The sequence below is a fragment of the Dermacentor silvarum genome, chromosome 2 (genome assembly GCF_013339745.2).
Source record: "Dermacentor silvarum isolate Dsil-2018 chromosome 2, BIME_Dsil_1.4, whole genome shotgun sequence".
In the NCBI taxonomy this organism is placed as follows: domain Eukaryota; kingdom Metazoa; phylum Arthropoda; class Arachnida; order Ixodida; family Ixodidae; genus Dermacentor; species Dermacentor silvarum.
Genome location: NC_051155.1, coordinates 201,404,504 through 201,418,011, shown reverse-complemented (window position 1 = coordinate 201,418,011; position 13,508 = coordinate 201,404,504). Strand labels below are relative to the sequence as shown.

At 46.2% G+C, this 13,508-nt stretch overlaps 1 protein-coding gene across 2 annotated transcripts in view; it reads left to right on the top strand.

Moving 5' to 3' along the window:
* LOC119440658 (snake venom 5'-nucleotidase) overlaps nucleotides 1–12,163 on the top strand; it is a 37,683-nt gene extending 25,520 nt beyond the window's left edge. For both annotated transcript variants that reach the window (XM_049662179.1, XM_049662178.1), the window contains exons 5-9: nucleotides 887–1,087; nucleotides 3,188–3,448; nucleotides 4,714–4,869; nucleotides 9,437–9,628; nucleotides 12,004–12,163. In XM_049662179.1, coding sequence (XP_049518136.1) covers nucleotides 887–1,087; nucleotides 3,188–3,448; nucleotides 4,714–4,869; nucleotides 9,437–9,628; nucleotides 12,004–12,146 — 953 coding nt within the window. In that variant the 3' untranslated portion in view covers nucleotides 12,147–12,163. The remainder of the gene's footprint in view (nucleotides 1–886; nucleotides 1,088–3,187; nucleotides 3,449–4,713; nucleotides 4,870–9,436; nucleotides 9,629–12,003) is intronic.
* The last annotated feature ends 1,345 nt before the right edge of the window (nucleotides 12,164–13,508 follow it).

The window sequence follows — 13,508 nt, the reverse complement described above, 5'->3', positions numbered from 1 at the left end:
AAAAAGCTGAATATCTCCGCAGCCTCAAAACGCAGCCTGGTATTCCCATTTTTACCCTCTACTGGTATATGCGAACAACATTGTGATGTACGGTTTTAACGTCTACTTTTAAAGGCTGCTTGGATATTTAGCGTTTTTTGAGATCCTGCGGTACGTAAATTTTTTGGTTGATAGTACTTGCTAAAGGCCATCGTTACCATCCGCGCACGGAATCAGAGTCGTATAGAGACGCGCCTGGAATTTCCCAAGTGGCCTAACTTGCTGCCACGTCGTAAGACAGTCCACTGTTTCTACGTTTGAGGACCTATTGACTCGAAACTAATATGGTCTAATCTAAAATTCTGTAAACGTGTCTTCCTTTCGAAATCTGGCCTCTTTTGTCAACTATGATGTAAATATAAAGCATATCATCCTGCATAGCTACATGCACTCCGAGTATGTGCCGGTTGCTTGTTCGTTTTTTCACCGACGTGCCCAAACTTCAAAATCAAATTCTTTACCCAACTAAACGTGACTGCTACTTTTTTTTTTGTAGAGGTTCACCTGCACGGGGAGAGAAGTTCTACAGCACGAATTATAAGCCGTAGACATGTGATCAACTTCCCTAAGCACGGCCCTTCGGAAATTCTGAATATAGGGTCAATTGCACATCTTCCCATTCCATAATTTCTATTACGATGAAGTTAAACGTTTAAAGGGGGCAGCAATTTGCCGTGTCCTCTTGAGTCTTTTTCAGCGTATTCACTTCGCGTACTTCAGCAAATCCTAAGCAACATATTTTACGTGGGCCAGGGGTTCGCTTGTTTCAACGGTTCTGTCCGCCTTGCACTTTGCTCACAACGCAATGATCTTGTAATATGAAAACTCTTCTTTATTCTTGCGAAAGGGAATGATCACCCACCCGAGAACGTGCCCGCTGGTCCTTACCCAACGACAGTGAAGAGAAGTGACGGCACCACCGGTCTCGTCGTCCAAGCATTCTGGTTCGGCAAATTCCTGGGTTTCCTCAGGGTCACCTTCGATGACGACGGGAGAGTGAAGTCCTGGTCAGGAAACCCAATTCTGATAAATTCATCAATACCTGAAGGTACCAACTCTCAAGCATGTGGTGGTGATTAACAAAAATTGAGCCCCTCGATTCCCCTTCTTCTCGTTGAGCGGATAGCATACCTGGCAACTCTCCCAAATATTTCGTAAAGTTTCGGAATTCGGGTCCGTTCGACGATATTACGAATGTCGCGTCAAGTTTTACAAACAAAAATCGATTTTGTTCGCGTAAATCTTATAAAGGTGTTGAAGCACACTGAGGCACAAGACAGCAAAAAATGCAAACAAGAAAGAAATTGCAATTGAATCTAAGCAACCATGTTGTGGTAGCTCGAGGCGCCATATACCAGAGGATGACCTGCTTCGAGCAAGATTATCGTGAGTCCTTCCTGAAGCAAGCAAAATCAGCCACAGATACGTGATTTTTGCTTTTCAGTCTGGTTCATTTTCACTGATGCTTGTTTGTCGCATCTAAAGGTAAATCATTGGGAATAAATTACTTATGCATCTCACACTGTGTGTGTGCTTTAGACAAACTGAAAAGTCGGAAGGCGATCAAAGACAATGTCTTCCTCGGCGAGTAGGGGGGGAGAGAGAATAGGGCGCAGTCACGTCGCACGGCACTCTATCCCGTTACTCCTCGAGTGAGGTGACTAGGAGGAGTGTTGGACTGCATCAACACTTTATTTTACTGCATTACGTTCAGGTACAGCCCACATTTTAAAATTATTTGTCTTCAGGATCGGTCCACATTTTTACGTATCGTGAGGTGTTCATTTTGAATAATTTTAGTGGTTTTACATGCCCAAACTACGACCCGATTATAAGGCACGCCGTAGTGGGAGCGGGCGTTCGCAGCGTAATGATTAAAGTGTGTTTTTGTGCTAGCTGTTCCAATTCGGCCGTCAGTCCGGCCGTCAATCCGGCAATATACGTAACACAAGCATCACGGCTACGAGTAAACAAGGGGCAGATACCTAGTAGCACATATCGGCCTATATTTTTACAATGCACTACCTTCACGATCGGCCCACGGAAGAGGCTAGGAACACCCGATGTGGAAACGTGGAGGGGCAGCTCACTCAGAAAACTATTGTCGTTAAAAAGAAGCGTACCAGACCTTCCCCTTTTTAGGTCTTTTTCGTAGGGATAGTTAGAAATTTTAGGGTTCGTAGGTTGGCAAGTATTGTATAGCAATCGAGGTCTGGACTCTGGCCTACTTGGTGGTTTCAGGTAGCACTCGAGAGTTTATTGGCCAGTTGACCATTTCTAAATTCACATGGCGTCTGCAATTAAAAGGATGGGCCCCCTCCCCCGCAATGGCTATGAGTGGCGCTAACACTCCCAGGGCCAAACATATAGTACACATACACAAATACACAAGAAATTGCACGAGAGGAAAGCCGCCAGCTTTACAACTAAATTGGTAGAGCACCGTGCACGTAATGCGGAGGTTGGGGGTTCGGCTCACACTGAGGGCCAGTTATCTTTTCATCCACTTTGATTTCCCTTTTCCTTATGTCTACGTATCAGTTAAAAACCATAGTCAATTTCTTCTGGGCCACACCAGAAATTTGATGACTTCCAAAAGCAAGAACACTTTTGTTTTCCTTTCGGGCGCCCGTATTCACAAAGCAGTTCTTACGACCGAACGGTTTGTAAACGTCATTGCAGTTTAATCATTGAGACAAACGTCACAATATAGGAGAGTGCGGACCGAAGATAGAGATTTTTTACCCCTAGAAATCTTTATGAATTTTGCCTTAGTTTTTTACAGCACAGCCATTTCTAGTGGGTCACCATGCAGCATCACTCACAACTCTTCGAAACTTGCTGTCGTGAGGGCTCATGCTGGTCTTGGCACCATCTTTAAGACTGGCGCTAGGTCTCACCAGAGCCCACTGGAAAGCGTCATTAGTCATGACAAGCCCGGCAGTCATGGCAAAGGGTTGTCTCTTTGCTAAGTCTTAATTCTGATAAAAATGCTTGCTAATTCGCAATGTCAACTTTTTAATCTACAGTCTCTCTGTTCTCTCTTTAGGGCAGTACTCTAATAGCTGATGTACTCCTGTACTTTAAAAAATCGCAGACACATTTTGACGCACGTCATGTAGTTGATTCTACTGTTTTGCTGCCGCAGACCCGCATATACTGAGGGTGATCGAGCCGCACCGTGAGAGGGTGTACCACGCAATGCGTATTCGCGTGGGCAGCTCGAGGGTGTCCCTGGAGCATGCCGAGGACGTTTGCCGGCTGCGCGAGTGCAACCTGGGTAATCTTGTCGCCGACTCGTACTTCAATTACTATGCCAACAAGAAGCCGCGCTCGAGCAACGTCTGGTCGAATGTGAATGGGGCTATCGTGAACGGCGGTAGCCTGCGCGCGCCCATCCTCCGAACAGGTAAGTCAACAGTACACGGCATAGGGCTTGAGCTTATTATTAACGCTACTTCATTGCTATGGCAATACCGATTTGTACAGTGGAGCTGCAGCACTATTAGACACCTCTGCATGGTACAGTTGCCTTCAGTCAGGACGTGTACATTCATATTGCAGTGTGAAACACTTTCTTAATCATCTGCTCGCTTGAAGGCATGGCAGCACCAGAACTTTAGCGCAGTCTTTGTAGCCATTTTTATCTAAGCGTCATATGATGAAGCAATGGTTCTGCGTACTTTCACACATTTGACTGACTACTCCTCAAGACAGCCACAGAAGAAAACCCACCCACCCTTAAGCCCACCAGTGGCGTCTTGGTTTGAGAGCACACCACGCTACCGCTAGATCCTACACATGAAGCTAGTTTTAGTTGAATCTACATAGAAAGTATTTAGGTGTATGACTTTCTTAGAGGAAACAAGCGCACTTGTGCAGAACGCAAGCGGTTTGCACGTGTTGTGAGACCGCAGTTCTGTCCTCATATATTCCTTTTCATTGCCTGTGGGAGCAACTACTGCGTCATCTCTTCTGACATCTCGAATTATACAGAGAATAGAACACAATATGCGGACATACTAGTCGATGGCCCTTCGTTAGAAATAAAATTAAATGTGAACTCTGACAGCCGGTCGTGCTCACTGTTCTTATAGCTGGTGTTATGTTGATGTTACTGGCCGCTTGGCAGAGCTGAGCGGCCAGCAGTGTATCCCTCATGTTTTTCCAATCTCTTCACGTTATAATTATACATACGCTCAAACATGACAGTTAAAAATGGTGCGTTGATCTTGGCGTACGTCGTGGGATTAAGTAAAACTGGCTACTTAGCAAAGCCCCAAAAAGGAATTAATTAATGATCACGGTAGTGTCATCGATCCCTTGAAAATAAAAAATGTATCTTTTTTTTCGTAGAATGTTTTGATAAACACGAAAGTAGAGATGTCCGCAGACATGCACAGTCCCTTTAATTTTCAGCCAGTTGAACTTAAGCGAGGTGCTTACACTTGCAAGGCTTAATAAACACACGAACAATATTTTAGGTCGGGAATACACAACTAAAAATGTCAGTTTTCGCACATAGGGCAAGTAGGGACTTGCTTCTAATCCCACAATGTGTTTCATACGGTAACAATGAAGCACACAAGAACTTTATTATGACAGCGATGCGTGTGGCAGCTGTGATAAAGGAGCATTTCTGCTAAAGACCTTTTCTGAATTTCTTTTCTACAGCGAGCGTCACGATGGGAGACATCTTGTCGGCACTGCCTTTCGGGCAGACAATCGTCGTCGCAACTATGAATGGAAAGAGCCTGAAGAAAATGATGGAGTATTCGATGTCGAATTACAACGTGTCTTCACCTGCGGGTTCCTTTCTTCACGTGTCGGGTGAGGAGTGTGGCCAACCCTGCTGCAGAAAGTCGAAAATGTTAGAGGCACTCACTAACATGTATATAACTGCGAGTTAAGAAAGGGTGCAACGCTTATCATATTCTTCGCCGCCATCACTCATATATACTTTACTCGTATATTACTTTACTCGTAAAGTTCCTGCGTAATCTATGAATAGAAATTAATGCGACTAAGATTTGGTGACAAATTGTTCCATTCACCTGCAGCGTAAGTAAGCCTCTAGACATATCCATAACGTGAAGACAAGATTAAAAGTGGCTATGGGGTTTGTGACATGCATACTTCCTCAGTGAAAAAGGCATAAACAAAAGAAGGCACGATATGATGATACCATTCATAGCCGAAAATGATGCTTCTAAGCGGGTTCCACCCAGGTCCAGCTGCTACTTCGACGCTTCGGGCACTGTCTAGCTTCCCAGCACACGCAAAAAACTTGCTGCTACCGACCTCTGAGGCACACTGGCGCGCCGGCCCAAACACGACACGCACAGTGATAAAAAAAAAAGAAATTATGGTTGATCCCCTTTTCATAGGAATTGGTTCAACACGAAAGTGAGACATGTCGTCACAGAAGCTGTTGCATTTTTGCTCCGTGAACCGCTGCAGCGAAAGGCGCATAATTTGTGGGTCGGCGACCATGTTCCAGGTTTGCTTAGCGCACGGCGTCTTGTTGGCGAGCGCCGTCCTGCTGGCGAGTCTCTTTTTGGCGAAGGTGCGAGCATTCTGGTCCGGCTCCGTAGTGGCTACGGCAGCCAGTCGAGCTGCGACGCGCACAGCTGCAGGAATGCCAGTGGCAGAGTTCGCACCGTGCGCCGCGAACGTGCGAAGGCATTGTTAGCGTGTCTCTCACCGGAGGAGAGCGGGAGTCGCCCGGCGACGTCGTTGCCTTTCTGCGCCTTTTAGAGCGACAGTTGTCTTAGGTGGTGCCATCGCAAGCGAAGCAGTAGGCGATGCACTGCTAATGCACGTTGAAGCCGCAATCCGCAGGTGACGAGGTGCCACAGGCCAATCCGACGCTAACTTCCCACACGATCGAGGCCACAGAAGTACATGGATTTGTCTGATCTTCGTGCTTGTGGATTTAGACGTTCTTGTGACTCGGTTTATTGCGCTTCATATGCCTTCATTGTCGCAAATTTCCGAGCAATGTATACTTTTCGAAGTGCAGAAGCTAGACGCTGCGAACGCGCAAAATCGCTGCTAATTACAACGATTCAGCTGGGCGAGGTGGCCAAATCGAAACCAGCCAATTGAGCGTCTCAATGCACTGGCTTGCCCGTGATAAATTCATAAGGGCGTTTTATGTCGTTTGTCGAGGCGTTCGTCCGTGGCGTAGTGGCTTCAACATCGGTCTTCTCTTCCAGAGTTTCTGTGGTCGAATCCTGCCATCGGACAATAATAATAGTGTTTTACAGCGAAGGTTACAGCTCTCGTTGGTCGGAAAAGTTCGTGGTGTTAAACACAAAACTCCAGGTTAATAATTGAAGGCATACAGCATATAGCTATATATATTTAGTGACGTCACCACGCTTTCATATATAAAAGGCAGACACGTCAAGCAACTCATTCAGTTCATTCTAAGACTGCCATGGGTAGACCACGGAAATTAACGACACCAGAAGAACAGCGTGAATACAATGTTAGACCATGTGAGGTGTTTGATACAGCTTCGCTATACTCGCGGACAGCTTTCTGTGGCAATGAAGGGAAAGCTACGGGCGCGTGGCTGCTGCACATATGTTACCGCGCCAAGTAGTCCGGCAGCGTTTGACAGTGCTTTTGGTTGCTCGGAGCAGACGCTGAATCGAAGCAGCTTCCACGTGCGACGGTTTCGCGTTTTCCCAGAAGCGGAAGGGAAAAGCTGCAAAATAAGTAAACTTTTACACTCGGTGGTGCATTCTGTCATATTTAACTGTTGCTAATAAGGTGTTTATGTTTTCTCTTCCCCAGCCTAAACTAACATGGATTAAAATGTGGGACTCTTTTCAGAAGCGCTCTCACTTGTGCGCGCTTTGGCTCCGTAGCTTTCCCTTCATTGCCACAGAAAGTTGTCCGCAAGTATAGACATTCACGTTCGAAGGGTGGGATGGCGGCCAATTTTTTTATTATTGTATGATTATTTATTGTATAATTATTTTATGAGACTGCACGAGGCTATACTTGGTTGTTTATTCTATGTCTGCACCGTGTTGGACCCTCCGCTGTGCTGTAACTGCCGAAGCGCTCCCTGTCAGCGCTCGTTAGTGTCACAATGCAGTGCTTCGCGTCAGCCCTTCTAGATGGCGACTATTACATCTGTTACATTCGTTGCCCGAAATCACTCGTGAAACCCGGGATAAAACACTTTCGTGTTAAAAACGCTTTAATGAGTCTTTAAGACAAGAAGCGCTGGCTTCTGGGATGCTTGATGAGGAGACAGGACGCAGGCTAGCAAGACACGGAGATATTCACCTGTGCTTAGTATTGCAGCCTCCGGTGTCCGTCGTAGCTCTATGTTCTCGGTCATGGATCATGGCAGACGTTGATTCGAGCAGCTTGCACTTGCGTCGGTCACCCTCCGTCGTCTCTTGGGCGCTTTCTTCGGGCGCGGGCGGTCCCATTTCGGACCCGCGCTCCCAGAGAACTCATGAGGGTCGAGAGGGAGTTGGGTGAGGGTATATTGGTTGCACCTCGCAGCGGAAGAAGCAACGGTTTTCCACTATTTCCCAGCTTTGTCAGCAGGTTCGAAACTATTCCTTATGCACTCCGTGGTTTTACTTTTGAGAAGTTTATGTTCATACTCAAACTAATTAGTTAAATGTGTAATGGCCAACGTATGATTTACGGTACGTTGAATTTGATACCTCAAAGTTCTAATTTAGGCAAGAGAACGTTAACTAATAGCCCATAGTATAGCATTTTTGATACGCTGGAGCAATGTTTCAATTATGGATAGTTTAGAAAACAAATTACTAAGTAATCAATTACTAAGTTTTCCTCTAAGCGCAATTTTTTTTTGTTAAAGTGGCCCGAAACAAAAGCGAACAAGTTGTTTTATTCATGTGCGTGAGGATTGCAGATAGTGCTGTCGCAGAAAGTCGGAAACGTTACTGTGCGTTCACTAGCGCATATGACCTAGATAGCCATATTATCACCTCAACTGATGTGTAACTGTGTTTGGATATTAGAGAGCTAACTTTACTTCCACTTAAAAGACGTATACTTTGTGTACATCTAACAGAACGCTACATGCAGTTTCATCGTGCAAAGCTGACTCACATAATTGGCCTTTCTACACACATTGCAAGCTTGCAACTGATATGAACAAACGGGTGTTTCGGTACGTGTAGTAATACGTGCTGGATTAGCCTTTTAGCAAGAGGCAAGAACGGCTGCATATCTCTATTAGAGTAGCTCAAAAGCGATGACCGAAGCAGATAGCATGAATTAAAATGAGAAAGCGTATAGTAACAGAGTTAAGATGTGCTTTTGACACTAACCTACACGCGATAAGGGGTTAACCTAATCCATACCGGCCAACTAGTCCGAACATTTTGTAAAGTTCACGCATTTAGGCCAGTTCTACAATTTTACGAATGATAACGTCCTGTTTAAAAAAAATAAATACAATTCGTGTAAAACTTTTAAAGGTGTTTAAAGATGAGTCGGTGCGAGATTGCAAAAAAGGAATTGTGATTGTACCTGCGCCGCCTACTTCTGGCAGCACAAGACACCATATATACGAAAATGGTATTTAATTGACTCGAGCAAGTTCATTCATACAAGTTCCTGAATCAGGCAAAATCGGCGTCAGAAAAGTAGCTAGCTGAAAATGTTATTGTATATAAAAACGTATTGTTCTTGGGCTGAAAAGACAGAATAAAAAGTGTTACTTGTCAGTCTCACCTGTACCATGTTTGCTAATGCTTCAGTGCATGCAACGTGTAAAGATAAGTCATCGTTTATAAAAAGCGCGTATGTGTACCACAGAAGGTGCTTGTTCAGGGCAAAATTCTTAAAACTGCGTGCTACCTTCTCTCCCCCCCCCCCCCCCCCCCCATCTCTGTCAGCTGGGTTTTTACCAATTTTAATGTTCACAGGTTGGCAGGAATGCTTAATCCGACTGTAAAATGCTATATTTTCTTTCGCCATGCCTCTCCGATCATCAAAGCATTTACGCTGTGAAAAGAAAATCGCTTGAAATTTCTAACCATTAAGTGTCTAGAATTTCATGTTTAGTCCAAGTTCTGGCAAACTCTCGTTCTTCTAAGGATTGCTGCGCCAGAAAAAAATGTATGCGTCGTTGGAGGCTAATTTTTTATTCATGTTCACTGTCATAATTAAAATACAAGTACGCGTGGCCACCGACATATTTTACTAATATTTGAGCAAGTCCTCTGTTCTCGCTTTCATGTTCAGAATGGTAGTATGTGAAACATTCTTTTTTTTAGTGCAAAGGGAGAAAAAAATTTATTCATGCCATTGAATTGTCCGTCGAATGATCGGTCGTGTAGGGCTGTTCGGTCATGTTTACTTTAATTTTCGATACGCTCTTTTCACTTAGGCATGAAAGTTGAGTTCGATGTGACACGGCCACCCATGCAGCGACTTGTGCTACTGGAAATCCTGTGTACCAGATGCTACGTTCCCGTATACGAAAAAGTACGGGATGATGCCGTGTACAATGTTGCCACGACTGACTTCTTAGCCAAGGGCGGAGACGGCTTCGACGTGTGCACGAACGTCAGCGAAGGAGGTAAGAGTGACGTACTGCTGCAAGCATCTTCGGGCTCCAGAGTGTGCGAACAGCGCAAATCGCCTACTCTTTTGCCTCGCAAACCTTGCGAGACGTCAATAACGGTGTGGGTGCGACAAGTCATGTCCGTGTTACCAGTTCCTCTTAAAGAAGGGGCGCTATAACAGTAAAATGATTCCAAACTCTTTTGATTCCAATTTCTGCAATCAGCCTCCATGATTGCTCAAAACATTTTCGGGCCACTCCCAACTTCGCCTGTCTGTCACGCGACGTCGCGAAAACCGCGATAGCTGCCCATCTGATATAACGTGTACACACTGATTATGCATGATTGAATTCACAAAAGAAAAATAATCATTCCTGATTCGACGCCTTTTCACCATTAACCCTCTGCTATTGGTCCAATGTTTTCTGGCTACGCCCACTTAGCCTGTCGGTCACGCGACCACACAAAACCGCGAAAACTCACCACGTCAAAGTGACGCGTACGCGAAAAAAAATGCATTATTATGCCGAACACAACTGGAACTTTTTCTGAATAGCCACAGACTGCCCCGTTCCGAAAGAAATAGAAGATGGCTGCCCGCCGATCGATCAGGCCCTCGCTACTCGCACCTGCCGGTGAGCATGTATTTATTTGCGCATGATAAACCTTTTTGCGTGGCAGTAAAACGTTATCGAGCCCTTTCGGTATGCATACGACATCGCTCTGCCAACTCTTCCTTGCTGAGGATCCTTTTTGGCGGCATTGTTATCCTCCCGTTGCACGCCGCCGCGATTTTCGACCAGCCACTGCAAGCTAAGTAAGGCGAAGCGGACCAATCGGAGAAGCCGGCACCACCCTCTTCATGCGGTTATCTATTTTCACTGTGCTGGCTCGGCCCCATCGAAACCCTCTCCACTAGAGCGTGCTCCTCGACTCTGTCAGCCAATTATGTAAGAAAAACCGCTGAGTGTAGACAATGTTATTGGTTTTGAAATCGAACAAATGTGACCTCCTATAAAAGAGGAGAGTGTTTGATTGGGTTGTGCAGACAATGCTTTGGGTCACCGCCCGATGCTTGCGTCGGTGGTTACGTAAATTTGACGACAGGAGTTTGGAATCAAAACAGTTTGGAATCATTTTACTTTATAGCGCCCAAGGTTTCGCTGGTTTGAGGCAGCTTTTCTGCTAACCATTCCCTTCAAAATACACAAATAAACGACACTTGCATCACCCTGCAACGACGAGTCACACAGGGTAACAATACGGTACTAGCCACGATAAGCCACCATCTTGCCACCGTCTTCTGTTGAGTGATTGTAGCGGCTTTCTTAGGGCGCATTCACACTGGCGAGTCGCAGAGGTCGCGCGACCAAGTTGGTCGCAAAGTGGCAGTCACAAGTTGTCGCTTTGGGAGAAAAGCGACCGTTTCGGTTCGGTCGCTCACTGCTCCATCCATTGTTCAGCTCGGTGACTGGAGTGGCAAAAGTGCTGCATCTATCAGCGGCGCAGGAACAGGACGTCGCAATACGCTCTTACGGTTATTCGACGTGGCGATGATGGTGCGAATGGTGGGAACAGATGTGAACGGCATTATTCACGGGACAGTTCGGTGATGCGATGGGCAGGTTGCGCTTGCCCGTGTAAACGTCTCTAGTCACTAGTCACTCCTTGGTGGCTAGTCGCGATTGGTCACACGGCCTCTTTCAATCGCAGGTGTGAATGCGCCCTTAGCGTCCGTTGTGGTGACCGATAATTAGCGGTTACGAGAACCGTTGAATAGAAAAACAAGTCTGTACCTTACACGTTTCTTTGAGCTAGTTGGTGCGACATTGAAAGTGTGTAAAATCTAAGTAGAGAGGGACAGAGCAAGAAACAGGGACAGGACGCAGCGCACCGTTTTTTCCTTTCCTTGCTCTGTCTCCGTCTGCTCGTGCTGCGCGTACGTGCAACGTGAGTACCCGTGGACTTGCCACTTGGTTGCTAATGCTGAGAAGCAACAGATGAAACAGTTCTCCATCCCACCATCTCATGGGGCTTCTGGGTCGAAAGCCTGAGCATACACTTGAGAGAATTGATTTCGTTTGGTAGACAACAATGAGAGAATTGTACGTCTGTGTCTGCTATGTTTGTTTAACCTCTTTCAATGGCAGTCTAGCAAAAGTTCACCGCAGGTTATGGTACGCTAAAGCGTAATGTGTCCCGGCCGGCGAGTAGAATTACGAGACACTGATATAAAAGAGAAATGCCCCTGTTAGCACTTTCTATCGCATGGTTTCAGTATTTAACAATATAAGCGCTATCTATGCCTGAACCACGTCCATGTTTTAATGTGTGCCTGCTCATAGACACATACGTATAACTCACATTTTACCTCTCTTTCCTTTTCAAGGTCCGATTGAGTACGAGCTCCTTGTCGATTACTTTAAACAGATGTCGCCAATCAAAGCTGGAATAGAAAGGCGAGTCATACTGCACGGAGTAAAAACCAAGGCAAGCGTGGAAGCGGAAATGACAGACGAAAACCGCCAATAAAGCTGTCTTGCAGCAAATTTCACGCACTATATCTATGGAATTTGCATATTTTTTTCGAGACCCAATCGGATATTGGGCAAAAACTGTAACATGAAATTCGTATTTTTTTTTATTGCGAACGCGTATTTAGCGAAAGAAAAACGCAGACATTATAGAAAGAGCGATCATGCAAACTCAATTGCAGGGGGTGACGACACGCACGTGATAAACTACAGCGATGTGCTACCGCGAGACTGCCAGTGCGCATGGCCCACTTGCGGCCTGAATATCCAACGCGACGGAATTTTCAATAGTGCACATTCAGATTCATTGGACATTCCGTCTCGGTTGGTCATTCCATATCGTTGGGCATTGCGTCTCGGTTGGACATTATCTCACTGGACATTTCATCTATCCGGAATCCGGCAAAATTGACCACCCCTGTCCCTGGGCGAGGATTGAATTCTTTACAACTACTGCTCCAGGGGGCCTCATGTAACCGACAAATGCAGGCTTCTGGAGAGCATCTGAGATTATAATGAAGCGGGTGGCTGCAGGATCTGCAGCGCACCCAAGGGGCAGCGGTGGGACCAAAGCTGGAACCAGGGCGGTCCGTGGTTTGGTGCCATCAATGCCGAAGCCATGCCAGGGTTTGTTTGCATACAATACTAGCTCTCAACAGTCGGGAAGAGCCGATCTTCTCCATCCCTGGCACGCGCAGCCCTCGACGAGCCGTAACCGATTAACCAGTCCAAGTTCCAGATTTGGTGGCCCCCCTTGCCTTTTGGTGTTCTGAAGGCGCCATCAAGGTGAACTAAATAATGGCACATCCTGTACACTTTGTGTTCGCGTGAAAACTCCCTTCCATTGCAGCCTGGCAGATGAGACTGTGCGGCTTGCACGACAGCTCAATTTGCGTACAAACGAATGTGTCGGGTTATAGGTACTCCAGAAGAAGCCCCATCAGTAAAACATCTCGAAGACCAAAGTATTGGCTTTTGTAGTTGGACATTCCGTCTCGTTCGACTTTCAGTCTTGGTTGAACATTCCTTCTTGTTGGACAATCAATCTCGTTGCACATTCCGTCTCCGTGTCACATTTGGTCCCATTGGACATTCGCTCTCTTTGGACATTCCGTCTCACCGGTCACGGGACCCGTTGGGCATTCTGTCTCATAAGGCATTCAGTATCGTTGGACATTCGGTATTGTTAGACGACCCGCCGCGGTGGCTTAGTCAGCTAAGGCGTTGCGCGGCTGAGCACGAGACCGCGGGATCGAATCCCGGGCGCGGCGGCCGCATTTCTATGGAGACGTAATGCAAAAACGCCCGTGTGCTTGTGTTGTAGTGCACGCTAAAGAACCCCAGGTGGTCAAGATTAATC